The 27790-nt window shown below is 42.6% G+C and overlaps 1 protein-coding gene across 1 annotated transcript in view; it reads left to right on the top strand.

Moving 5' to 3' along the window:
• Positions 1-24786, top strand: part of sos2 (son of sevenless homolog 2) — a 35242-nt gene extending 10456 nt beyond the window's left edge. Inside the window, exons 2-23 of the mRNA XM_080480032.1 lie at positions 3943-4068; positions 4364-4495; positions 4618-4782; positions 4868-5074; positions 8690-8833; positions 9776-9886; positions 14358-14456; positions 15107-15234; positions 16046-16701; positions 16794-16875; positions 18838-18960; positions 20356-20468; positions 20955-21177; positions 21689-21808; positions 21987-22149; positions 22247-22364; positions 22482-22654; positions 22745-22861; positions 23330-23594; positions 23683-23724; positions 23842-23942; positions 24161-24786. Of these exons, the coding sequence (XP_080336158.1) occupies positions 3943-4068; positions 4364-4495; positions 4618-4782; positions 4868-5074; positions 8690-8833; positions 9776-9886; positions 14358-14456; positions 15107-15234; positions 16046-16701; positions 16794-16875; positions 18838-18960; positions 20356-20468; positions 20955-21177; positions 21689-21808; positions 21987-22149; positions 22247-22364; positions 22482-22654; positions 22745-22861; positions 23330-23594; positions 23683-23724; positions 23842-23942; positions 24161-24670 (3918 nt within the window). The 3' untranslated portion in view covers positions 24671-24786. The remainder of the gene's footprint in view (positions 1-3942; positions 4069-4363; positions 4496-4617; positions 4783-4867; positions 5075-8689; positions 8834-9775; positions 9887-14357; positions 14457-15106; positions 15235-16045; positions 16702-16793; positions 16876-18837; positions 18961-20355; positions 20469-20954; positions 21178-21688; positions 21809-21986; positions 22150-22246; positions 22365-22481; positions 22655-22744; positions 22862-23329; positions 23595-23682; positions 23725-23841; positions 23943-24160) is intronic.
• Positions 24787-27790: the final 3004 nt, after the last annotated feature.

Genomic DNA, 27790 nt, shown 5'->3' with positions numbered 1-27790 from the left:
TGCCTTTTTCATTCCCATTCAGATCCTTCTGCTCTTTGAACTGTGTAAAATACTCTGGATAAAGTACACTTTGATATACTTGTATACCATATTTTTCCCCCCATTGCTTTTGGCAATGTAACATGATACAGAAAACCGGGTTGACAACCTGTGCAGTCCACTACATGTTGCAGCCAAACAAATAAGAGCAAATGCTGAAATATACCTGTGCTAAAATTCTGGCAGTGTCAGAAATTTAGTGTGATCATCTCAGTGTGACTGCTGCTGGGACATACATCAATTAACTAACCAATAGAAATGCAGAATGAAATGATGTACTGATCAGTGCCATACTGGCACTAAACCCTAATACATGTCTTGTGGCTACAATAGCAAAACGCGAGCGGAGCCCCCGCCCGTTTCATGTACTGACGGCACACGCTTATTACGTTTTATTGTTACGCAATCACGTTGAGTAATGTACATCATAGGCTGCAACTCCGCTAATATTTTCATCGTGCAATTTGCACACAGCAAACTTCATGTCGTGCCTATAATTTTAGATTACGTGTAGCCGTGAACTTATAAAACTGTTAAAATCGCAGTATGTAGCCAGCCTAAAACATTGCATTTGTATCAGCATCTCATAAATACTGTAGATAAATTCCAACTCTTTCCTGCTCAATCTTTATACATACATATATATTCCATTTGTCCTCATCTTTATCAATATATTTGACTTTTTATATCTTTCTATATATTTTCCTTTGGTCTCCCTCCATATTTACCTCATCTCCCAATATGGGATCCGGAATCCGTTCGGTATTGAATCTTAGTCACGTGTAATTTGTCTTTGTTCGCTTTCTTGTTTTTTTTTTTTATTATTTGAATGAGCAGTTTTGTGTATTTTCGTTGGTCTTATCCTGACATTGTTGGAGATAGACGACACTTGTTGGAGTGGGCCTCTCGGAGACGGGACAACTATTCTGTGAATGGAGTCGAGGGAAACCCCCGTAGTTTCAGCGTGGTGACTCACAGCTCCTGGTGTCCTGTGGAATTTGGTCAAGTGCCTGCTTGTGGTTTGACGAGATCTATCTCATAACTTACTTCTCCTTTGATATGTATATTTTTTTTTTTCCGGCTGCAGTTTTAAGCTTGCGGCTTATTTATAACTGTTAGGTCTTGTGAGCATGCATCAAAACAGAAGTGACGTACAGAAACGTAAACGAGGCCAAGCTGCGGCTTCAGATTTTCCAGCTCCTCTTGTGTTAAGAAGCATCTGAATGTAGTTAATGAATTGCAACGTGAAGCCAAAGCACAGTGAGGAAAAGGGGTCTTTAATAAGCCCCCAAGACACACTTTTCACCCTCCTTTCCTTTTTCTGATTCATTATTCTAACCGAGATAAATGAACTCAAACTTGAGGCTGAGGGGCCATCCTGTTCGTCGCTGCTTCTGTATTAAGTCAGAGAAGAAGAATGCACAAATCCCCATCTGAGTTGACCTTTTTAACTCTTCCTCTCACATTCCTTAATCCGGGGGCAACGTTTTGTCATCATAACACCCCACTTTACTAGACTGCCAGGGTAATTCCATCACTAGCGTGCGAACAGACCGGGCTTTTGTGAGTCGAGTGTAAATGCAAGGCTGTCTTTGCTATCCACCTCTCTCCTCGTGTTCGCTCCCACAGTTTTTTTTTTTTTGTTTTTTTTCCCCCCCTCCTCCCCCTCCGAGTCTGTGCTGGTTGCTATAATAGTATCTCAACTGACAGCATTCCTGCGCGAGGGCACGGCCCGAATGACGACAACTTTTGGGAGGCTGGAGGGTAGCCGGAGAAAGGGGGGAGGTAGTTCTTCTCTTTCCACTGGTACACCTGAAGAAACCGCACCTCCTCTTGAACACCACGCCTTCTGTCAGGCTGGTCCCACCCGCAGGAGTCCCACTACCACCACATTACCGCTGTAACTTTATAAATCAGCAGATGGGGGCTTAATCTTGTAAAGGAAATCATTTTTATTATTTTTTTTAATTGCTTGGCAGTGTCTCACAGTGTAATTTGAGGATTTTCATGCAGCGGGTTTTCTGTCTGCTCTGTGCTGCCAGATTTCAGACAGAGATATTTGTGGTTTAGTGAGCTGCAGCTTATTCATTCACATTCGCATTTTTTCATCCAATCAGCCCTAATAATTTAAGCACTGAGAGGTGGTGTGTTTATTATTATTATTTCCTGATCATGGCATCTGTTACTGTGGAGGTAACTCGTGCAGTATGTTAACGTTTCATTTCAAAGTTGAAAGCATAAAATGGTTAAAGTCTACAGATTCAAATGAGTTTGGCAATGTTCAAAGTGTGATGGGTAGATCTCTGGGTTGGAGCACCACCTAAGGCCAAAATATGCTTCCTGTAGGCACTTAAATTGGTACATGCTTTTCAATTATTTTCATGCGTCACTGCCTTCATGCACTCATGCGTCCCTGACGTTGGTATGATTGTTAAATCAGTACATCCAGTAGAGGGCAGTGCACGTTGTTGGTTTCATGTGGGACATTTCTAATCCAAACTTTGATGAAACAGGTTAAAAATAAGTATTTATGTCCCTAGTAGTATTTAAATTTTGGTCTGGGGGAATAATTTGTTGCCTTATATTTTTAACTTTGTTTTTTTTCTCAGGGACGTTGTCATTTTTATTGTCTTCCAAGTTACTTTGTGTTATTTGTTCCTTTCACTGGTTGCAATTGAGCTATGTTGCTCAGCACTGCCCCCACAGGTCATCAGTTGTATTACTCTATTTGCTACACATCTGTAAGATCCCTGAATACCAAAAATACACATGTAATGAACGCGGAAGATGGAGTAGTTAGCATATGGTGTAATCGGGCCTTAAAACGGCAACTCTTGTGCCCGATCCAAACATACTAGTATAGCAGCTAAAACGACAGCATAAATTGGTAGTGGTAGAAGTTTTGACAAAAAAAATATATCGGAATACACAGTACATCACAGCTTGCTGCGTTAGGACACTACAAAGGAGGATGGAGATGATATAAAGGAAGAGGCAGTAATGTTATAGCTGATCTCCGAAGCGGCATCTTCACTTCATCAAATATTGATACCCATTAAAGAAATAAAGCTAAATTAATCTTCTTTTTGTTTAGTTTGAAGTATGTTGCCATGCACAGTTTTTACAAATTCTCTGTCAGTGGGGCATTGAGAGTGTCACATGGATTTTACTTGATCAAATCAAATATTTAATGGGGGGGGGGGGGGGGGGGGTCAGTTTTCCAGCATTTTCACACAGTAGTCACATCATAAAGGATGCATGTTATGTATGACACATTTCTCAGTCAAGTGTAATTTTTTGGCCTTTATCAAGGTGATGAAGATCTAATTTATTCACTCTAACGTTTGTGTTGCTCAGCAAAACAGAGCTGTGGAAGCTGGCATGCAACAGATGACAAGAGAGGAAATAAATGATTAAACATCAATCCTCTCTAGTCATCTCTAACAACATTTTTCAAGTGACAGAAGGGAGGTGTTATTTGTCACATATTCAACATACAGTGATATTTGGTCTCTGTAATTAACCCACCGATAGGGAGCAGAGGGGTCAATGAGAGATGCCTCAGTAGTTCCTGTCCACTGTGGGATGCAAGCATGAGAACCTCCGATCACAAGCTGGCTTCTCTAACCTCTCGGGCATCGCTGCCCCTTTAACACTGACGATGAGGCCTGAAGTGTTTATGGTCAGTCAGTCATTGTCTGTACTCGCAGTGTTGACGTCATGAAACCTCAGCCCGGCTGAGGTGCATCATACCAGATGTTACAACTAGTTTCACTAGTTACTTGGTTTCAGTTTACGTCGCGTCAACAGAACAAGTAACTTAATTTCTCCCCTTCAGTGAGAACGTTGATACGGCCCATCAGGAGCTTTCAGTGTCTGACTGTCATCTCACTGTGCTCACAGGTACAGAAGCAGGTCCACCCAAACCTGACGGCGAAGGAGGATGCCCTACAGCACATCGAGGAGCTCATCCTGCAGCTGCTCAACATGCTGTGTGTGGCTCAGCCTCGCTCGGTGCAAGATGTGGAGGTGACCACTTTACACTCTCTTTGAAAACCTCAACTCATGATTAGGAGGATTCGTAGACCTTTCAATCTTTACACACTGAAGAAATCTCAAAAAAATATTAAGTACGGTGTATTCCTACCATTCATTCTGGAGTTGCTATAGTCTTTTAAACCCAGTTTTTCATCTTTAAAGTATTATTGAAAGAAAAAAATTATCACATTTGGTGGGTCCTTCTGTTTATTGAGCCCATATAAAGTTCACATTCTGATAAATGCAAAGGGAAAATAAACTTTCTATTTTTCTTCTGTCCCACCAGGAACGCGTCCAGAAAACTTTCCCTCACCCAATAGATAAGTGGGCGATCGGAGACGCCCAGTCAGCCATTGAAAAACGTAAGAGAAGAAACCCCTTACTTCTCCCCGTGGACAAAATACACCCTCTTCTGAAGGTAAATACTCATAAACCTGTTTTTCGCCTTAGTGTCCATTAGTTTCTACAATGTTGAATGCAGGAAGATGTTTGTTTTTTTCATAAGTTTAATCAGTTTCCTTCTCCATCTTCTTTCTGCAGGAGGTTTTAGGCTACAAAGTGGACTACCATGTTTCCCTGTACATCGTAGCAGTGCTTGAATACATATCTGCGGATATTTTGAAGCTTGCAGGCAACTATGTCGGCAACATTCGGCACTATGAGATCAGCCAGCAGGACATCAAAGTGTCCATGTGTGCAGACAAAGTGAGCAACAAATATTCCACAGAGGAGGGCTGGTTGTTTGTGGTTTGGCTGCGACTGACTGCCTGACACTGCTGTCTGACTCCAGGTGCTGATGGACATGTTTGACCAGGAGGACGACATCGGTTTGATGTCGCAGTGCACGGAGGAGCCGTCGTCTTCCGGGGAGCTCACCTACGACGACTTGGTGAGGCTCGAGATCGCGGAGGAGCGGCAGTACCTGCGGGAGCTCGACCTCATCATCAAAGTGTTCCGCCATCACTTCCTGTCCAACCCGAAAATCTTCACGGCCCAGGTGAGGAAGGTCCCCAACTAAGATTCAGACTAAAGTGAAGCGCAGAAAGGTCCTAACAACCGTGTGAATGGAGCCTATTCTGAGCTGATGGACTGAGGCTGTTCAGTATATCGCAAATTTTAATCTTATCCCAATATCAACATGCACAATATTACGTATCACAAAAGATTGACTGAAATGTGATGAATTACTGCTCTGCATGGCAACATATTTCTCCAATCAGATGGAGACCAATTGTCCTAGATAACTCTCCACTGTGTAGATGTGTGTCTGTGGTCTGGAGAGAGTCTCGTTATTGTTGTGATGGTGAAAGAGACGGAGACAAGAGGGGAAATATGAACGAAGGAAGTTCGATCCCCAACGCCCTGCTTGCATGTTAGTTGGAGATCAGCTACACTAAAATGAGGCTATCAACCCCTGAAAACTGCTGCTGTCGCTGGGAGCAGATGGCATTGATGCAAAGAAATATGTCTGTTAAAAGGCTGGTTTCTGACCTGAACAGCTCAAATAGCCAGTACTCTTTAAAACTGATTTAAAGTGAAGTGCATAAAGGTCCTGAATACAAATAAAATCAGAATACAAAAGGTTATGAAAAAGAAAAACGTGGAAATGTTTGTGCCAAAATAATGAAAAATGTAATCAAACAAGGCTTCTCTCTGCGAGTCCAAAAAGAAAAGCCTAAACGAATCTGCAACTCTTAAATCTCGGCTGCCTTGTTCCTCACAGGTGGATAACAATCAGGCTGTTAGTCTTTCCAACCTGGCACAGGGGAGAGATGGAAACACACACATAATTTTGATTTAGAGAATAATGAAGCAGAATAGTGTGTTGATCCTCATTAACTATATTCAAGCAGCTGCACAAATATGGACATTTGTACAGTCAGGTATTGCCACATGAGATATCAAGTGCTGGTAAATGTATCGTGTCAGCTTCCGTTGGTGCCGAGTAAATGCTGCAATAATACGGCTTAAAATCACAGAGAAGTCAAGTTTAGTTTCTGGCCTGCTGAGTCACAAAACCACAGGAGTCGGCCTTGAAGCCGGCGTTGAGCACGTCGAGAAAGACATTGTCTTCCCAAGTGGGTCAGGAGTGTGGCGAGGGGACGTCTTCATGGGAATTGGTATCTCGCCACAAGCATTTTCCCACGTTTTTCTACTGTTTGCTTCAGCCTCCAGACCTTGGTCAAGACGGGAGTCTTCGTTTTCGTTTCTGGATGCCCTGAGGAAAACTCCGGTCAGCTTCTTGACTCGGCAATCAAGGAGCAAAAGACGTTTTGTTGCTTGAACCCCTGAAGCGTTTCCGAATAACTGCTGCTGAAATTGTACAATCATTCATATGAGCCACGATTTCAAGAACAAAAACGTTAATTCCAAACTAGCATTTTTTAATGGAAGTAAAGTTTTACAATCAACATTTTTTTGACAGTTCGAACCCCCCCCCAAAAAAAAAACAATAGCCAAGCTGTGTCTTAAAAATGTGGCCAAAAATAAACTTGCAGTCAGTTTGATTCAGCCAGAGGAAGCTAAATACTTTCAACTCTTTCGCTGAACAAGTAGCTTACACCAAAGCCAGTTTATAAACACCCGCAGTCAAGATTCCAGCAAAACCATTTCAGCCAAATCTGCCATAAGATCATTTCGAGATTACAGTTTAAAACTATAATCCGCTAACTGGCAATCAGCATTATGGAGCAGCAAGAAACATCCACACAGTTGTTGTTTTCCCCCCTCTGTTGTTTTAATGTCAGAAGCGGCTTCACCATGGTGTAATTGTCCAGTGACATTATCTTGTTTTCCGAAAATCACATGCCCGTGCCAGTAAGTTCATGGCAAATAAAGTGAGTTAGGGCTTCAATTTTGATGCTTTTTGACTCCTCCAATCGAAAGCTAAGTAGATTGACTCTTTTTTTTTTGTGTCTGATATGGTAATCTTATGTTGCAAATGATCTTTAAAAAAAAAAAAAGGAGTGAAAAGTGTTGCAGAGGGAGGGAAATGAACAGTGTCTCTTCGGTTTGAGAAGCGGAAAGTTGAGTTTATTGGGTCGCTGTGGTTTTGCATATTTTGGGTTGGGTAATTTGCGGCATCATTTGGGTGAGGAGGATAAACCTTTGCGAGGCCCAGTGGAATGCAGAACGTGTAATTACGCCGAGACAGGAACAACATCTGCAGCCCCCGCCAGAGTAACCTCAATTATGTCTGTTGAAACGCGGCATAATCTGAAATTACTCGGGAGATGTCAAGAAAGTGTTACGGTCAAATAATGACAGGGCTGAACCTCTATTCAGACTCGAGCAGTCAATAATCACCCTGTGTTATTTTAGGGCCCTCGTCAGCTTGACTAATTATTTCCTCAGGCAAATTCGGCTGGTTGTTGTCCTTATGTGCACATTCTCACTGTATTTTTTTTTTTTTTTTTTTGAAGTGTTTATTCAACAGAGCCCGGCTGAGAATGAGAGCGCGTCCTGCAGCAGTGTGCCAACCACGCTCAGTGTGTTTACATGCACTGACCGTAGATAACCAGATTGTTGTCAGTTTTCTTTGGCAAGATGACTTCTTAAACACAGTTGAAAGAAAAACAGGCTGGAGTTTGTCCAAATAATCCTCCATTTTCAGGCTTCTCAAATGTGTCCACATTTCAGCCCCGATGCCAAAACGGTGGAGGGTGTGACCTACATTTATATCAGGACAGTTTAGGGCATCTCTGCTGTAGAGATTGAACAAAACACTGAATGTATAAAGGTTATTAAATGGGCTGCGTTGGTTTCTCTGGCTGGGCGGGATCACAAAGTCTCTGTGTAAATGATATCGAATTAGCATCACTAAGAGCAGTAGCGGTCCTTTTAACATATCCAAATGCTTGTGTTGAATGTGAAGTGATTATATTCCAGTTTTTTGTCTGAATCATTCTTCAAGCGAACATCACTTGTTTTCAAACTGTGCTATGGTGGGTGGTTGTACATGAATCAAACACCAATTGTCCAATCGGAGTAATATTTATGGTGCTGACTAAGCAGACTTTTAATTGTTGAGCTGAGCTATTTAATCCAGTGAATAAACACAAGATGGTTTGTAAAAGTCCCAAAGGTTTTTCACCACCACAGAAAATGTACGGTTTTATTCAGTTATTAGTTTGAGATGCTCTCGTTGATGGACAGTTCTGCAAGTGAGTTTTGTAAAACACTCCACCTGAAAGGCACTGTAGCTTTTGGTTTCCTGAAAGAGAATGAAGAGGCAGCCACCAAAACCAATATTTTAACAAGCTTGTTGTGCGTGTAAAAGAGAGATCTCGGTCAGTCTTGTTATGGCAGGAATGAAGACGATATCCTCTGTGGATGGCTGCTTTTGCTTTCAAATTGAAGCAGCCAAAATGAAAAGTGGAAAAAAAAAAAAAAGTTATCACAGCTGTGCGGATTTCACTTCAAACAAGGGTTTAAAAAAACAAAACAAAAAAACCTTTTCATGCAGTTGCTCAGCAGATATTGTGAGCAATCACAAGATTACAGTTTTATTAGTTATCGCTCGTAAAGTTTCCTTGCGTGCATTTACGTGGGACATTTCTAAAGAAGATGCCTCCGGTTCTCACCCTGCATCACTTTGTCCTCCCATCTGCAGGATGTGGAGGTGATCTTTAGTAACATCCTGGACATCCACGAGCTGACGGTGAAGCTGCTCGGACTGATCGAGGACGCCGTGGAGATGACTGCTGATGGCAGCCCTCATCCGCTGGTGGGCAGCTGCTTTGAAGACCTGGCGGAGGTACGGAGCAGTGATCAGTCCAGGAAGTCTTGCGTCACACTTTTTAAACATATATTCCAAACACAAAGCTTGATGGTGGATTTGCGGAATCTTTGATAAAATAACTCCTTTGTGCTGTTTTGAGGGTGAAATTGTAAAATTGAGTTCATACCTTTAGTCTTACGTCCAGCTTTTTTTTCAAATTTCTACCAGAGTTTTGAAGATTAGTTTGTTGGTCATTATACTGTATATAGAGACTTCCAGACTCATTTTCTCATTGTCTTCTTTCTTTACCATTCTGCACAGGCTGATCAGTTCACTTGATGACTTCAGTAGCTAAACATAGAGCACAACTCGTGGTTGATACTTATTGAGAATAAGTGCAAATTTCTGAGGATGAATTAGTAATATAATTTCGAACCTGAAATGTCAGGAAAACCATTTTTGTGTGTGAAACATTGCTTATCTTTTTTTTCAGCGACACTGCTCTTAGTAAATCTAGTTTTTGTTGTTATATTGCTCAGAGAAATATTTAAGTCATTGTGATTATAACTAAATGCATAAATCCTCACTTTTTCAACCCCACACTTTTTAAAGAAATGTCTTTTTTTCTCATTTTAGAGAAGGGAGTAGATAAGTTGAGGCTTCTTTATATTGTATTCATTGCGTCGCAACTAAAAACTTGCATAATTACTTATCTGCAATTCTGCAAATCAGCAAAAATGTCATTAAAATCCTCTGATTTTGAGTTTCATGTTTTACTGAAGCCTGTTTTGTAAATCAGTCATTATAATTGAAGAAGTGTTTGAAATTTGCAATGAAAGTTTTCTAAATGTGGAACAGGTTGAATATGACACTTGGGGAAAATACAGTTCAATGCTGGTATTGGAGGTGCTTTCATAAAAGCAAAATGCTGCTAAATACAATGGTTAAAAATTAAAAATGCTTTATTTGTGTGTTTAGGAGCAGGCATTTGATCCTTATGAGACTTTATCCCAGGATATCCTCAACAAGGACTTTCACGAGCACTTCAACAATCTCATGGCACGACCGACAGTTGGCCTCTACTTCCAGGTGAGACATGTTTTGGAACTTTCTTCTAATCTTCAATTAAATAGAGTGACATTTTGTTCTGTGAAAACACTTCAAAGTGGGAATTTACATGTCTCACAGATGATTGACATATTTAGTAGCCAGTGGTGACTGAATGATTAATCGTCCTCTGACCTGAATCATGAGATGTTTGACTTGGCAGAAAGGGAAATTTAAGTTCATTTAAGTAAAGCTACGATTTCCATATACCACACATCGTGGGAAACCAATATTCCCAACTGGGCTCCATGAAAACCGAGCACTGCCGTGCCTGGTTGTGTTGCAAGTTGACTTAATTTCCACTCGATATTAATATTTCTCTTCATTTGACTCTTGAAGTTCAGCGTTTTGTCCATTATTGCCTATTCTAATTATAATTCTTTAACATTGCATTCTGTTCCCGATGAAATCAGCACGTAGGTTTAAGCTGAGAAAATAAATTGGAATTAGACATGGAATTGATTGTTTTTGATTACAAGGCAGAAGCAGGTTTATTTATGCGTTTACACCCGACGTACCATGTTTCTCTATTTGGTTCCGTTTCACTTTGAAGGCAACCTGTGGAATTCCTCCCGATACCGTCGCGGGGCATGTTATGACATATTCGGCGTCCTGTGTACAGTTTATTCACTGCTGCCGCATTGTTTTATTTGGACATTCCTCACAAGAATAGCATTGAATTATGCTCGGCGGGGTGCAGCCTGTTGGCCTTTGAAGATGAAATATTCGCTGGTGTTTTCTCAGGCCGAAGACCGGCGAGGCCGTCGGTTCACATGAAGCTGTGTCAAAGCTCCAAATCCAGCAAATTCCTGCTTTTCTTTTCAGCATTTAAAGCACAACTGGCGTATTTTGATCAGTTAAGATTGAGATCGGTGTACATGCATGTCAGAAACCATCAGAAGGGACCGCTCGGCATCTTTGGTGTGAGGTTTTCACCAGAGAACAAGCCGCCTCGCCCCACTTAGATCAACACTGTCGGCGCTGTCCTGTGATCACGCAGTGAGGTGATGCGAAGGGCACAGGGGTGGAAATCGCACTTTGTTGTGACACTGTTCTCGTCTTCTGATGCCTTGCTTTGTCACAAATCCATGAAAGGAATAACCACTTAGCTCACTACTCATCTTGTGCTTCCAAAGATGAAAGTGTTAATCCATTATTCACATTGTCGGTAAATGAGGTATAAATTCAACAGGTACTAGATACTTACCTGCCTGTGCCCCTTTTTATTTGTCTTCATATTGAAGACCTAAAACAACCTAAAAAAAAACTTATGTTCATTATTGTTGATATGATTACCCAATGCAAGAGACGCTGCATCTATCTTCATACTCCCAGTGTGTCTCTTGCTGCAAGATAGTGACAATGCAATATGCAATAACGTGGTTGAATATTGCGGTAACTATAGGATCTGCGTTAAATACAAACACTCCAATAGATGATGTTAAAAGCTTTTGTTCTTCCAAATACCGGTGCTCTTTCTCTTTCCCTGGATTAAACCAGCTGTCACTGCTCCATGATGTTTGATTATTGCCAGCACAAGCAGCATTTCAAAATAATACAGCAGTTTATTGAATTTGATGTTTTGGGAATTCGTTATTTTTTGTGCTTCTAAATACTGTTGTCACTTTAAATTTGGAACACATGAATATACAATGCATGTAAACATCGAATCACAGTTCACTCATGGTTTTGTGATATTTATATTGCACATGTTGAGACGTACGTGTCCATTCAATTTGTAATCGATTTAGCATTTACTGTCACTGTTGGTGACAAATTATTGCATAAACTTTAGTGCAATATTCTACATGCAACACATTTACTTTGCATCCAATTTAGACTTTTTCAAAGCCATGAATCCATGAAGACGTCGTTTATCCACAGTATTACTTTGACTGGGATCCGACCTGTAGGTTCATTACCGCCCCTCCACTCCTCGTCAGTTTCTGCCTCCCTCTCCGTCAGATGAATGCGTCTGTTGAACACGCTGCAGCGTCTGGTATCGTGGCTAAATTACATCGCCTTTTCAAAAATAGAACAGGCGGCCACACTGCGGGCTATTTGGCTCTCGGGGAGGATGAGGAGGGTGGATTGTGAGCCGAAGCACATTTCACATTGAAAATAAGCTGTGAACTGAGGCGGCCAGTGGCATAACTTGGATTTAAAAATGCAGTATGGTACAGCTTCGTGCTTCTAGTCGCCGTAGTTTGTCTTTAGTTCGGCTTTTTATTTAATTTTTTTCTAACTGAGATAGTTTGGGATAAATGAGTCAATAAGTTTGGCCATATGCTGAACACTTCTCCAAAAAAAAAAAAAAATCGATATAAGTATTTCCAACTAGACATTAGTTTGTAATCAGTAACTCGCAGGTACAAATCCAGGTCACTGTTGTGGGTTCTCTGAGCAATGGTGACCACACAACAATAGCATCTGCCGTTTAATAAAAAAAACTAAAAACTTTCCCGATCAAACATACAGTTCATATTATCAGCCTAAGCAGCTGAAACACATCCTCATTACTGCCATTGTGTTTACAGTAGGTCGTCTCTTTAAAAGTTATAATTTACACACACACACAAAAATAAAAGGTTTGGGGCTTTTTACGTAAAGTAAAAATACATATTTTGGGGAATTTCTTTTACTTAAAATTGAATAAAATCACATTTTCATAAATTATGGCTTTAATTTTGTACTTTCCTTTAAAAAAAAAAAGGGGATTAAAATCCGACTGGATTTATTAAAAGAAATTTGTGTAATGTTGCTGCCACATTGTATTTCTTAAATTAATCATTAATCACAATATCCACTTACATATTGGAAAAGACTGCAAATGAATTGTATATCTAAGCATTTTTGCGCTGAAAGTTGAAAATCGAATTTCATATTGGAAAGAAAGGTGTGATTGATTCACAAAAATAGTGCAATAACCAAATTTAGAATTTAGCAGCCAACAGAAAACGAGCACTAATTTTAGAAGAAGAAAACTGAAGGCAAAAAGACCTTAATTGTTATCCTACATTGTCTTCTTTGTATTTATCACAGTTATCTTTATCACATTACCACACACCACTTGATATGTTCCAGTTCTAGTTTACAGTAATCAAGCACTGAGTCATAATTCATTTATATTAGACGCTTCAGTCAGGTGTGATGACTGACAGTTAACAAATAGTCTTTGTGGGATTTTGAGACGTGTAAATCCAAAAAATATAAATCAGCACCCAACCGAAATTTCAGCCTGACTTTCCTTTTTTGTTTTCCCCAGTTTTCCAGCCACACAAAACAAATAAGGTCACTCACCCAAACCTACGTCCGTATAGTCTGACTGCACGTCGTTCACTCCTTTTAAAGTCCTGAGCATCTCTTCTCAATCATGCTCTAATATCCATAGAAAAACATCTTGTTTGTTTCCTATGAACAAACACCCTGCATCACTTGCTATTTTTATTGATATTGTTAAGTTGCATTCCTTTCATTGGCGTGAGTTCAGTGGACTTATTCAATCTAGAAATTCGTGATTAGGATGTTTGGGATATGTAACAAAGAGAGTAGCTTCCATTATGGACCTCGCGTCACAAACACGACTCAAACCAACCTTTCAGGCTTAAAGACAGATTGTGAGTGCTTGTGTCGACATGTGAGATATCAAAACTAACTCGGAGGCTGCATGTGTAGTGAAATGTTTGCAAACAAGTTACATTTCAGAAGCGGCGATCATGATATCGTGTTTAAAACAGGCCTCCGGTGTAAAGGGGGCGCTTGTTTTGTTGCAGTGGAGCATGCACGTTCACACACGGCACCAGTGCTGCAACAAGTCTGCCCGAAAACCTCGATATACTCGTGCAATTTGTAAACCTCTGGGACGCTGACGTATCAATACCATGATCTAAACTTAGGTCATTGTTCCCCCGCTGTCCATCGGCGTGTGTCGGGCTGCTGATGTCTCCTCAGTACACACAGCCTTCCTCCTCCTCCTCCTCCTCCCTGCAGACACTGTGGCCGCTGCTGTGGAGTCTGAGCACTTGCATATTGATTCAGAGTCATCTATCAGGGGAACGGGGAGATTTAAATGGATACTATGACGGCCTGCTCTCCGGTTACCCCGCTGCCTTACTTGGTCAACTGCTCCTCTCCCAGCCGTCATCCTGCAGCCTCGTCCCGCGGCTAATTTTACATTTTCAGACTGAAATGTTTACGTTTTACTGTCTCAGCCTTCACGGTTCTCCTCTTCCTGTCGTACAGAGGTTATTTCTAGTGAGGACAGGCTCTGCTTTTATGCCATTCATGGCAACTTATATTCCTGCCTGGTGTTTACACTGATCAGCCATAACATTATGAACACCTTTGTATGTGTGTACTCTTCTGTTCTGTTTCTTTTCTGTGCAGAGTTTGAATGCAGTGGGGCAATTATGGGCTTCAACTCTGATAGTTTCCATTGTGTTTGTGTGTCCAGTCAGTTGCAGAAGGCTTCAAAGAAGCCGTCCAGTACGTCCTCCCCCAGCTGATGATGGTGCCCGTGTACCACTGTATGCACTACTTTGAGCTGCTGCAGGTACGTCCTCGCACACAAAGCATTTTGATGCAAAATAACTCAAAATAAAATTGAACAAGTGTTTGTTCATTTTTTATGTAATCTTAATAAATATACTAGGGTGATGCAATTACTAATAACCAATAATTAATGTGTAAAACTAAAAATGTGAATTTGTGAGTGTTTTGATTTTTCCACAAAGACACAGGTGGGATGTTTTCATATGCAAGTTGGCTTTATTGTCATTGCAAACAAAAATCGCAACAAAATTTAGTTGGTGAAACAAGTAAACAATCAAGAATATGGAACTGACAGGAGTGGCAACGTATGAATTTAGGGAAACGTGAGGCACAATGTATGTTTAGCATTAAAAATAGTGTTTCTGTTTTGGACACTTTGATTTCTAATTGGATTACGCATAACAAAATAATATAAACTGTTGTTTTTTGCATTTTTGGTTCTGATTCTAATACATTTCAGGGTTAAACATGCGTGACATGTTAACAGTACACAAAGTAATACACAAATTGTATAATTCAATGAAATGTTTATTTACGCATTGCTGTGGCACACACAAACAGTGTTGCAGTTGTTGATATTGTCCGGCTTGGAGGTTTGTACATCGTGAGGTGATGTTGAATATCTGCTGTTTTTGTTTCTCCTTCTCGCAGCAACTTCAGGAGCGCAGCAAAGAACAAGACGACAGAGAATGTCTGAAACAGGCGATCACAGCTCTGCTGAACCTTCAGTGCAGCGTCGACCGCATCTATGCCAAACACCAGCCTCGCCGTAAACCAGGGTACACACACTCCGACAGCGCAGTATTTGTAGAAAATAGTCTGTTGTGACATAATAGTTACTGGAATTGTAATAACATTCATGGACGGAACAGTAAATGGTGTTGGAACACTATAATAAAATCAAGTATTTTATTAAGAAGAAGGCGCCTCTTATTATAAAAGTTAATAGTACTAGTATGACAAGTTTACCCTGAAAGATTCTGAACGATGTATTCAAATAGCTGGAAAAGAGACGTTCGATAAACTCCCATCAGCTGTGAAATATAAGAAGTAGTCGTAAATTGACCAAGATTGAAAATGAATTCAAGTTTGTAAGCCATCTATGTTCAAGTACATTCAACCCTTTAAGCAAAAGCGGTGACACAACCCTGTGCCAGAATAGATCCAAATCTAAGTATTAATTTTTAAATCTTATTTTGTGTGTTTGATTTGCAGAGACATAGTTGTTGTTTTTTTTTTTCAGTTGCATGACTGACCGCATCTCTTTCAACCAGAGCAAAGCGGGTCAGGTGGTACAAGATCATCAAAGCTCGGCAGAGACGTGATAGATTACTTTATTTGACATAAATAATCACAAACATCAAAGTAATGCGATTCTTAAAACAAACAACAAAAGTAGAAATATCTTTCTATTAAAAATCCAAAAACCTACTTCATCAGCTTTGTTTTGTTTTTTCACGTTACTATTCAGTGAATAGTTCAGCTCTTGCTTTGACAGTCAGAAGTGTATGAAAGTGTTAATCCATGTCAAGATATTGACATTCAAATCTAAATGAATTTTGTGACTGAACTTCTCCGCTCTTTTGACAGCGAGCCCATGTACCGCCTGTACAGCCGGCAGATTCGTAGCAAACAACTCGCCATCAAGCGCATGAACGAGATCCAGAAGAGCATCGACGGCTGGGAGGGCAAAGACATCGGCCAGTGCTGCAGCGAGTTCATCCTGGAGGGGCCGCTGCTGCGGGCGGGCGCCAAACACGAGAGGCACAACTTTCTGTTCGACGGCCTGATGATCAGCTGCAAAGCCAATCAGAGCTCGCGGCTCCCGGGGTCGGGCAGCGGGGCGGAGTACCGCCTGAAGGAGAAGTTCGTGTTGAGGAAGATCCGCATCGCAGACCGCGAGGACTCCCTGGAGCTGCGGCACGCCTTCGAGCTGGTAGGCAAGGACGAAAACTGCGCCATTTTCTGCGCACGGACAGCAGAGGACAAGGCGGCGTGGATGGCGGCGCTGGTGACTCTGCAGTATCGCTCCACTTTGGATCGCATGTTGGACACGGTGCTGCAGCACGAGGAGCAGGCGCATCCTCTAAGACTCCCCTCCCCGGAGGTTTACCGCTTCGCCGTGCAGGACTCCGAGGAGAATATAGTGTTTGAGGACAAAGTGCAGAGCAAAACGGGCATCCCCATCATCAAAGCTGGCACCGTGGTCAAGCTCATAGAGAGGCTCACCTACCATATGTATGCTGGTAAGATGCTGCTGCTGTCCGTTGGTCTGTGGAAGAAAAACGTGTGCTTCTCCTCTTGTGTTCACTGTCTCATGCGTCTGATCTCTTTCCAGATCCCAACTTTGTGCGCACATTTCTCACTACGTACCGTTCATTCTGCAAACCACAGGAGCTCCTCACCCTGCTGATAGACAGGTACAGTGTTTCATTACTCTACGATTCGATATTTGCTGGTTTTTACTGATTTTTGATTTTATTTTATCTTTTTTTTTTTTTTTAAGGTCCACAAATCAAGTAAACCGCAGAGAAATTACTTTACGTATTTATTTCAATTTAAATGTCAGTTGTGCATGCAGTATAAAGGATTGTTTAATTTGTCCATCTCACTTCATGTTTGCTATTTTTTAAACTTGAATCACAACCTGAAGCAGGGAATTGATTTTCAAAGAATGAAATGGCTGAGATTTGATTATTATTAAAATTGTAGGCTTACTCAACAATGATCTGAACATAGTTTATTAGATTTAATTGTGTAAATTCACAAACTAATTGTTAAAGTACAAGTATCCAAAATATTGCTGAATTATGGTGATTCATTTTTAACTTGTGTAACTATAGAAGTGGGACGTTCATTCGTTTAACCACCGTCAATCAACAAGCTGGTGTCGCCTGAAGCGGTTTCACAGAAGTGAAACTATGGTGTCTTCTTCTTCGTCTTCGTCTTCGTCTTCATCTTCGTCTTCTTCTTCTTCTTCTTCTTCTTCTTCTTCTTCTTCTTCTTCTTCTTCTTCTTCTTCTTCTCCTCCTCATCCTCCTCCTCCTCCTCCTCCTCCTCCTCCTCCTCCTCCTCCTCCTCCTCCTCCTCCTCCTCCTCCTCCTCCTCCTCCTCCTCCTCCTCCTCCTCCTCCTCCTCCTCCTCTTCTTCTTCTTCTTCTTCTTCTTCTTCTTCTTCTTCTTCTTCTTCTTCTTCTTCTTCTTCTTCTTCTTCTTCTTCTTCTTCTCTTCTTCTTCTTCTTCTTCTCTTCTTCTTCCTCTTCTTCCTCTTCTTCCTCTTCTTCCTCTTCTTCCTCTTCTTCCTCTTCTTCCTCCTCCTCCTCCTCCTCCTCCTTCCTCCTTCCTCCTTCCTCCTTCCTTCTTCTTCTTCTTCTTCTTCTTCTTCTTCTTCTTCTTCTTCTTCTTCTTCTTCTTCTTCTCCTTCTTCTCCTTCTTCTCCTTCTTCTCCTTCTTCTCCTCCTCCTCCTCCTCCTTCTTCTTTTTCTTCTTCTTCCTCCTCCTCCTCCTCTTTCTTCTTCTTCTTCTTCTTCTTCTTCTTCTTCTTCTTCTTCTTCTTCTTCTTCTTCTTCTTCTTCTTCTTCTTCTTCTTCTTCCTCTTCTTCCTCTTCTTCCTCTTCTTCCTCTTCTTCCTCCTCCTCCTCTCTCCTCCTCCTCCCTCCTCCTCCTCCTCCTCCTCCTCCTCCTCCTCCTCCTCCTCCTCCTCCTCCCTCCTCCTCCTCCTCCTCCTCCTCTCCTCCTCCTCCTCCTCCTCCTCCTCCTCCCTCCTCCTCCTCCTCCTCCTCCTCCTTCTTCTTCTTCTTCTTCTTCTTCTTCTTCTTCTTCTTCTTCTTCTTCTTCTTCTTCTTCTTCTTCTTCTTCTTCTTCTTCTTCTTCTTCTTCTTCTTCTTCTTCTTCTTCTTCTTCTTCTTCTTCCTTCTTCTTCTTCTTCTTCTTCTTCTTCTTCTTCTTCTTCTTCTTCTTCTTCTTCCTCCTTCTTCTTCTTTCTTCTACTGATCGAGCCACTGGTGAATTTCAAATACATATTTTGGGAGGAAATTAGAGTTCCTTCAGGGAAAAGGCAAGCTTTACATGAAAGAAACACAAACAGGATTGGAAATACCTTCAAAAAGCACAAACCCTAAATGAAACTGATGAAAAAAGAGAAAAGTTGAGCTAATATTTACATCTAAAATAAGTGTTTCTTCAAAGGAATGTGACAATAAAATTAATGAAATTTAATTCAGTGTACAAAGTGTGTTCAGTGTTGCAATGCATTGTGGGTACTTTTACACATCTGTTTTTCTTTTTTCCGAGTATTGTCGAATGCATGTTAACACCCAGCGTTAATTGGGTCCTGTTAAAGCAACGTTTAACGCTTAATGAATGTTACCTCTTGCACTCCAGGATTGAGATTCCTGAGCCAGAACCCACCGAGGAGGACCGACAGGCGCTCTGGAACGGCGACCAGCCGATGGCGGCCGAACTCCAGAGGTTCAGAAAGGAGTACGTGCAGCCGGTCCAGCTCAGGTATGACAAGAGTCATCCACCCAGAATCCTTCCCGTCTTTACTCACCTAACTTTACTCCGGAAAAAAAAAACCTCTTGTGCAATTCCAGTTAATTGCTTTGCCTGGATTTTTAAAGTCCAAGGCTGCTGCAAAATAGTGATAACATTTACAAAACGCAATATAAATTCTCACAATCGAATCACTCTGGTACAGATTCTGGAACAGTTTCTTTTCTAGATGTAGCGTTTGAGTTGATTTTATGTTGTATAGTAAATTATTATTATGGTAGATATTTGAAAAGTTATAAAATACTGGAATGAATTAGATAAAGGCTCAACAAAGCTCCATCCAATATTGAATGTTTTGCTCTGAGTCAGACTTCACATAAGATTCCTCCATAGGAAGTACGTTTGTAAAAGATAAAGTTTAGTCTAGCTGTAAGTTTATTTTTTAACTAGACCTTTTGAAATGTCTGTAAAGAGCAGCTCTTTGTCTCCTGTTGTTGCTTGGCTCTTTTACACTCTCTCGTTAAGGCCCCGATGTTCCCTCAGAGCCGCAGAATGACTTTCCCATTAGACTTTGCAGCCTTATAAGGAACAACAGAGTCGGGGCTAATCTCGGAAGGACCATTAAAAACTGAGAGCTTCTCAGCATCAGACGGCCAGTGGCAATAAAATCTTTCAAATGTCAGTCACAGAAACAATGAACGCATGAGTGGAGAGTTGGTTTCTCCTTGTGAGTTACAAGACTCTGCATCAGTCCGTCGGTACTAAAGACACAATGACATGTTTATCCGAATATTATAATAAAGAACTCTGTTCGTCTCTGAAAGAAGTCTTGTGATAATGGACCTTCTTAAAGTACAGTGAGTAGTGGTATAAGGTTCAATTCACCTCCACGTCCTCCAGCCATCACTTTACCTGTTAAAGTGTGGAGCTTTATACACTGAACTGTGTGTACTTGTCTGGTAACAAGACCAGTGCTGTTCAGATGGTTTTCTACAATGTGAGTTGAAGAATTTTAAGTACTTATTTTAGCAGAGAATTACTTCCTAACTTGGGCCTGTTGTCATGGGCGTCTCCTTAACCGTCATGAGAGCAGGTTCAGAGAGTAAAGACATATAATAACAGTGGAAATACAGTTACAGTCTAACGTAGTAACTTTAATGGAGTGAGGCCTGAAACCTAAATGGCTTTCAACATGTTGAAGGAAGTAAAGTCTGACCTGCGTGTTCGTAATTCACAGATTGTAGCATGACATACACGCTCTAGTCGTTGGTAACTGCGTCTTTAAATTTCATTTAATTTATTTGTTTGTTTAGACGGGACATAATAATGAACAAGCCATCTCTTCACAAGGTTACTGTAAATATGCTGGATTTAGCACAAGGCTAATGTCCATCCGTTGCCCTCCAGGGTTCTCAACGTGTTCCGTCAGTGGGTCGAACATCATTTCTACGACTATGAGAACGATCCTGAGCTGCGGAGTCGGTTAGAGGAGTACATCACCAGCAAGATTCAACTGCGAGGTGAGTCAAGAATACAAACGATGGCTTCAGAACGATGGTTAAAAAAATGTATTTAGCACAAAGTCCTGGGAGACATTATGGATGAATTTATGAATGTGAAAGTGTGTTGAAATGGCTGAAAAGATAATTAAAGGTTAATAACTTGATTAAATCTCCAATACCCAATTGGGGGATACCCGCCATATCTGGCAACGCTGGTCAGAGTGTCGATCCATTTTCAAGTGTTCACGACGACGAAGCGAACAGTACATGTAGAAAAATATCCGAATGGGTTTCCACAAACAGTCGAGGCCACAAAACAGGTCGGATATGAGTCACTTGTGAGCAGAAAATCTGAATTGTGTCGCCTTTTCCTGTAGTGTGAACGAGGCCTTAGACAAACCTTTTGTGGGGTTCTTGTGTATTTCTTGTAGTTCCACTTGTACGCGGAGCTCTTTTCCCCCCATTGACGCACACGTTGACGTAATCCTGTGCTTTGCATTTCAGGGAAGTCGATGAGAAAGTGGGTGGAGTCCATTAATAAGATCATCAGGAGAAAACTGCAGACCCAGACGAACGGCGTCAGTCACAACATCACCTTCGAGAGCTCGCCGCCTCCCATCGAGTGGCACATCAGCAGAGCCGGCCAAGTGGACTCCTTCGACCTCATGACCCTTCACCCCATAGAGATCGCCCGGCAGCTGACGCTGCTGGAGTCGGAGCTCTACAGGTCAGTCATCCTGCAGGAATGCTTGACATTCAGAGCTGCAGATTTGTTTTAAATTAATAATAAACTGGATGGGTGAGTGAGTGAGTGAGTGCTCCCTCTAAATTGATTGGAAACAACATGGCACAAAGGCGTATTGTAAGTCCCAATACACCAACGTTGCTCAACTCGTTTATAATGAAATGCCAATAAAAATGAGGGAAACTCTGACTTATGGCCAATTTTCAAATAGAGTTGATTCTCCAAACGAAAGAGGAACTGCCACAAGATCAGGAAGCACGACCTGCGTGTTGTTCAGTGGTAGCTCCTTCCTCCGCCGATCGCTCCTTCATTTGTTAGCAGACGTTGAAATTAATAACTTTTCTTTGATCCCAAAAAGAAATGAAGTTACTCAGCAGCTCTCAAGATCAGAATCAAAAGAGTTGGCAACTCCCAGGAGTCGATTTAAAAAAAAAAAAAAAAAAAAAAAAAAAAAAAGGAAAGAAATGTACATGACACCTTGTTTTATCCGCAGAGCCGTTCGGCCGTCTGAGCTGGTCGGCAGCGTCTGGACCAAAGAGGACAAAGAGAAGAACTCGCCAAACCTCCTCCGGATGATCCGTCACACCACCAACCTCACGCTGTGGTTCGAGAAGTGAGTCGCCTCCATTCATGGGAACTGACATCTTCAATCGGACACTCCTCGGACACATTACCCAAAACATTTCCTACCTTCTCATTTCTCAATCTCAACTGTTTTAATTTTCATTCATCAGATTTATCTTTTAAGTTGTTGTTGTTTTTTCACTCGAGGACTCAAATGTGTGTTTCAGGTGTATAGTAGAGACGATGAACCTGGAGGAGAGGACAGCAGTGTTATCACGAGTCATAGAGATTCTGCAGGTTTTCCAGGAGCTCAACAACTTTAACGGCGTGCTGGAGGTGGTCAGCGCCATCAACTCGGTGCCCGTCTACCGGCTGGACCACACCTTCGAGGTGAGTCCAGCGGGGCGAGTGCCCCCAGCGAGTTCCTCACATGTAGGAGCAGACATGCTAAACCTCCTCCTTGGCTTCTTCTTCTTCTCCTCAACAGGCAATACCAGAGAGGAAAAAGAAAATCCTGGAAGAAGCGGTGGAACTGAGCCAGGACCATTTTAAAAAATACTTGGCTAAACTCAAGTCAATAAACCCGCCCTGTGTGCCTTTCTTTGGTGAGCTTTCTATCAACTCGACCATGATCAGAAAAGATTAATTATGATTACTCAAAACAAGTAAATCCATCATTTTTAGATGCATTTTCAGTGTTGCTGTATGCGTTTAATCCACAGGTATCTATTTAACCAACATCCTGAAGACAGAAGAGGGCAACCCCGACTTCCTCCGACGCCACAGCAAAGAGCTCATCAACTTCAGCAAGAGGAGGAAAGTGGCTGAAATCACGGGGGAGATCCAGCAGTATCAGAACCAGCCTTACTGTCTGAAAGTGGAGCACGACATCAGGGTGAGAGCCCCAAACGTCGATATTACTCTGTAGTATTGGTGTGAAGTGATGGATCACCGATGCTGAAGTCTGTCTGCCTGTGTCGCTCAGAGATTCTTCGAGAACCTGAACCCGATGGGTAACAGGAGCGAGAAGGAGTTTGCCGACTACCTGTTCAAGACGTCTCTCGACATCGAGCCACGGAACTGCAGGCAGGCTCCACGATTTGTAAGTGCTCCAACTTCATTGTTTGGTTTTTATTTTAGTCCAAGTTCTTTAGGCGCTCTGCCGATTAACAAACAAAAATATACTGTGGATCTTTGATCATGGATCTGAAAGGTGAAGTCTGCTGGATTCGATTGCAACGCTCTCTGCTGTGTTAGTCGCTGCCTTTTTTTTTAGAAACTGACGGATGACTGTCTTGAGACTTCAATAATCTTTATATTCAAATTGGACTAATTGATTGGTCGCAAGATTGAAGTGAGGGTTCGATATGTGATAAATAGAAATGTTGGACTGATGTCATTTTCACAGGTTTACTGTAAGAAGTCTGGATTCTGAATATATAAAAACAAATGTGTCCAGCTGTTGTTGGTGTAGCAGAGTTCAAAGAGTCTCCACTAAGAATAAAGTATCTATTTTTGTTTTATTTCTAATTTCTCCCATGACAATGACTCTTTCCGCTCCGTGTTGCAGCCCAGGAAGACCATCTACAACCTGAAGTCCCCGGGGATCCGGCCTGTGCGAACGTCTACCTCCGGCACCGCCAAGGGCCACCCCGTCCCCCTGGAGAGGGAGCCCCCCCACAAGATCACCTTCCGGAGCATCGCGGAGACGGAGCCGGACACGCCGGCGTCTGCCTCGGTGCCCACCTCCCCCAACACGCCGACCCCCCCGCAGTCGGCCTCCTCCGACCTCAGCTCGGTCTTCATGGAGCAGGACCTGAGCAGCTCGTACGGCGGTGAGTCGACGCTTCACGTCTTCGTCAGCGCGTCTGTTCACTGCGAGTCGTCTTCATCCTGCGTCTCTGTTTGTTTTTTTTTTCACAGGCACCAACTCCATATTCGCTTCAGTTCTCCTGCCACCTTCAAGTGAGTGCGCAGTTTGTTCCCGGTTGTTTTCTATTCCACTGCAGTTATCGTTTTATTGTCGTCGGGTTTCATACCTGCAGCCATTTAACCTTTTCCTCCGTTGTTTTCCGTCCCCAGAGTTTCAGTCGGTGTCTTGCGGGAGCCTCCACCAGCTGGGGGAAGATCTGAAGCCGCCTCCTCTGCCGCCTCGAAGGAAAGATGCCATGTCCGAGGCTAAAGTAAGAACCTGCAGTTTTGAATAATTTAAAGTTAAAATGAAAAGAAAATGACCAAATTGAAACAGCTTTTTCTTTTTTATCAAAAACAAAACAGAATCCCCCCCCCCTGTATTATTTAGTAGATTTTTCCCCGACTGAATATTTGAATGTAATTCTGAGCCGCTGCTGCAGCTTCTCATTTAAAATCTGTTCTAACTTGTTTTTGATCTTTGCCTCAGCTGAGCTCCATTTCCGACAGCCCCCCGGCCATCCCCCCCCGGCTGCCCCCCCCTCTGCCCAGGAACCAGCCCCGACCGCCAGTCATCTACAACGGCCCCCCCATGGACGGGCCCCTGCCCAGCCCACCGCCACCGCCGCCCCGCGACCCCCTCCCCGACACGCCTCCTCCCGTGCCCCAGCGGCCTCCGGAGATCTTCATCAACTACCCCCTCAACCTGCAGCCCTCCCCCGTGGGCCGCTACCACTGGGACTTCGGGAGCTCCCCCAGCTCGCCGAACACGCCGCCCAGCACGCCGTCCCCCCGCGTCCCCCGGCGGAGCTGCCCCCTCAGCGCCAGCCAGAACAGCCTGTGCCCCCTACCCATCCCCATCACCGCCCCACCAGTGCCCCCCCGCCACAACTCCAGCCTGCAGCAGCCCAAGCTCCCGCCAAAGACTTACAAGAGGGAGCCGCTGCAGCCGCCGCTACAAAGCCTCCCATTGGTGGAGAACGCCGACGGCAGCCAGTGAGCCCGGCGGCGTGCCGACCGCGTCCTGCAAACGACCACACAGCTGAATCTTAGCTACTGATCTGAAAGAACAAACTAAACTCCTCCTCCTCCTCCACCCCCCCTCCGCTGTGCCTCTCAGGGGATCAGTAGCTCCGCCTCCATCCTAAACCCTCTGTGCCAATGAGAAACCCACACCGGTGTGCCAGCGAATAAACAACCACAAGGAGCGTTTGTTGTCGGAGCGGCTTTGTTTGCTTCCGATTGAAGTTCTCACCCCAACCCCCCCCCCCCACGACGAGGTGAACACCCCCGCAACCCGCTCCTCCGTCACCGGGGGGGTGGGTGGGACGCCACGGGGTGAGGGGGCGTCGACTCTGTAGCCTCAACTGTCACATGCTTTGTTTCTTTTGGGCATTTGGAGTCCTGCTGCAGCCCACGGATCTTTAGGACCCCCCCCCCCCAGAGTTGACGTAGCTCCTCCATCTCGCTGCGAGCAGCAGACATTTCCATTGACTCGTTTGCTTTTGTTTTTCTTACAAACTGAAAGCAAACAGTTGCCAAAGTCTTATTTTATGCAGGGGGAAAAGGGATTTTCTTGTTTTATTCTTTTCTTATTAAAACACAAATGTGACGTCGAAAAGAAAACACAGCAAAAGGAGGCGACACTGAATTCCCCCCCCCCCCCCCCCAACTTCTCTCAACTCTACACTGTGACTGTAAAGACGCGAGTCAAACTGTCCTGACTGTTTGTGTGTGCGTGCGTGCGCCGTGCACGCGTCTGGAGGCCCGTGGGGTTTTTACAGCAGCAAAGTCTCATGTGGACGTTTAGAAAGTTGTGTGTCTCAACGTGTTGGTTAGTTTCTTTCCCTGACAGATTTGCATATCAAAATGTGTGTAATAGTTTGTGTGCACCTACAAGGACCAGGAAATGGCTTTGCCCCCCACCACCCACCCCCAACAGGTTTTTTTCCCCCCTCAGTTCAGACTTGCAGGCTCACTATTTTTTGAACCAGGTGCAGTCAGTGAGCATTACATTACAACTGAAAATTTGTTTATGTTCAAAAACATTCTAAATCTTTTTTTAAATACATTCATAAAAACTTGTCTCATGACAACAATACAGTAAACCTGTATGATCTGATCTTATTCAATATTTGCTTTTTTTTTTCTGAAATTTAAATTTAACTTCTCAAACTAAATCTTTAAAACACAGTAGTTGAGGTTGTTATTGTAGCAGAAACTGACAAAATGTGGAACGTTTTCTTTTTTTCAGTTGCACTTATAGGAAAAATGAAGCTGACAAAAAGAGCCTTCCAGTCTCTGCTGAGGGCAAAAAAAATAACAACCCAGGGTCAGTCAGAATTGTAGCAAAAAACAAAGAGATCTGCCTGAGGTGGACATTTACAGGTCCTTGTACACACACACACACACACACACACACACTGTATTTCACAGCCCTAAATCTTAATGCACACATTTTGACACACACATAAATCTAAAATGTCATTACAGACACACAAATTGAGAAAAACAAAAAAGACACACAAACTCTCCTCTCATACCTGAAGGTCATTTAGCTGCCATAACAGCCCCATAACGACCGGCCACAAAACGTTGCCTTTCTTAAAGAAAATAGTAAGATCCAACAGCGCTGACCTCTGACCTCTGGCCCCGGGCTCCGGTCGTCTCGGCGTTATCGGTCACGGAGCCGTGAACCGGGAACACTACACGTTTGCACATCCGGCCTGGGCGGAGTCGGCAGGATGATAATAATCGGACGATTTCATGAGAGAAATGAGAAAATCTTTCTGCGGTTTTGGACGGAAGGACGTCTGCTGCCACGATCTCACAGCTCCTTCACCACCCCCACCCTCACCCCCCTCTCTGCTGATGAGACGTGTGCTGTTGTCTGACACTGTGCTCCCCTTCTTCCTCCTCTTAGTATTCAAGCTCACGTCCAGCGCCCCCTTGTGGCTGCTCCAAAAACAAAAAGGAACTTTTTACCACCAACTTCTCCTTCGACTCCCTTTTCTTTTCTTTTTTTCTTTCCTTCTTTTCTGCTTGAAACATTCACGTTTCACTCCGGAAAGACTGAAATAACCCATGCATCACGCTCGGATGTGCCTTTTTTGTTTTCTACTTTACAGAAATAAAAGCAAATGATGTCTAAAATGCTAAAAAAAAAAAAAAAAAAAAATTGCCTATGTAATGTTTAGAACAAAGCTATACACTATGAAATTGTACATGTCTGTGGATACTGTGTATATATAACATGTATACACTAACTGAATAATTTGTATAAAGTGACAGTTTGTTTGTTTGTTTTTGTTTTTTCCTTGTTGTATTGTACCTTCATCCGCATCTGTTCAGTCCAACATTTGCCTAATAATCCAATGCTGCTACAGTCGGATAGAAAAACGTTAAAAAAAACAAACAAAAAAAAAAAACAGGTCACTGTCGCTAACCTACTTACTTACAGACAATCTCCAGTTGAACTACTGGGAGTATTAACTGAGGAAAGCCATTTTTTTTCTTCTCCCCCTGCCCCTTTAGAAAGCAATGAAAGAAAAGCAAACAGTTCAATATGCCAAGCACTTACTTAGACGTGTGCTTCATTTTGTACATCCTACTAATGGACTTTTTTTTTTTTTTCCTCCTCCTCCTTTTCCAAGACTTTTTAATGCTTAAACTCATTAAAAACAGGTTGTATTAATACAAAAAAAAGAAGATTGCGGCTGGATATATATTAAAATATATATATTATGTATACACACGGACATATATTCAGTTGCAAGTGTTGGAGCATCGTGAAGAATTGGATTTGTTTGGGGTTTTATTTTTATTTTATTTTTTTTTCTCCTGAGAAACACACTTTGTGCACTTTAGGCTGTACTGTTGAAGAGCCGCGGTTGTTATAGGTCATGTTTGTAAATGCGATGGTCCTATGCAACTGTTCAACTCACTTTCTACGTGGATCAGGGCAGAAAAAGCAAACGCAGGAGTCTACCACCTCACATTGATCGCCCCTGTGTGTGTGTGTGAGAGAGAGAGAGAGAGTGTGTGTGTGTGTGTGTGTGTGTGTGTGTGTGTGTCTCTTCTTGCTTTGCTCTGAAAACACACGGAGCCTTCCTCTGCCTCT

The sequence above is a fragment of the Lipophrys pholis genome (genome assembly GCF_963383615.2).
Source record: "Lipophrys pholis genome assembly, chromosome: 14".
Classification (NCBI taxonomy): Eukaryota; Metazoa; Chordata; class Actinopteri; order Blenniiformes; family Blenniidae; genus Lipophrys; species Lipophrys pholis.
The sequence above is the reverse complement of the archived record's forward strand: the minus strand, read 5'-3'. Positions and strand labels throughout refer to the sequence as shown.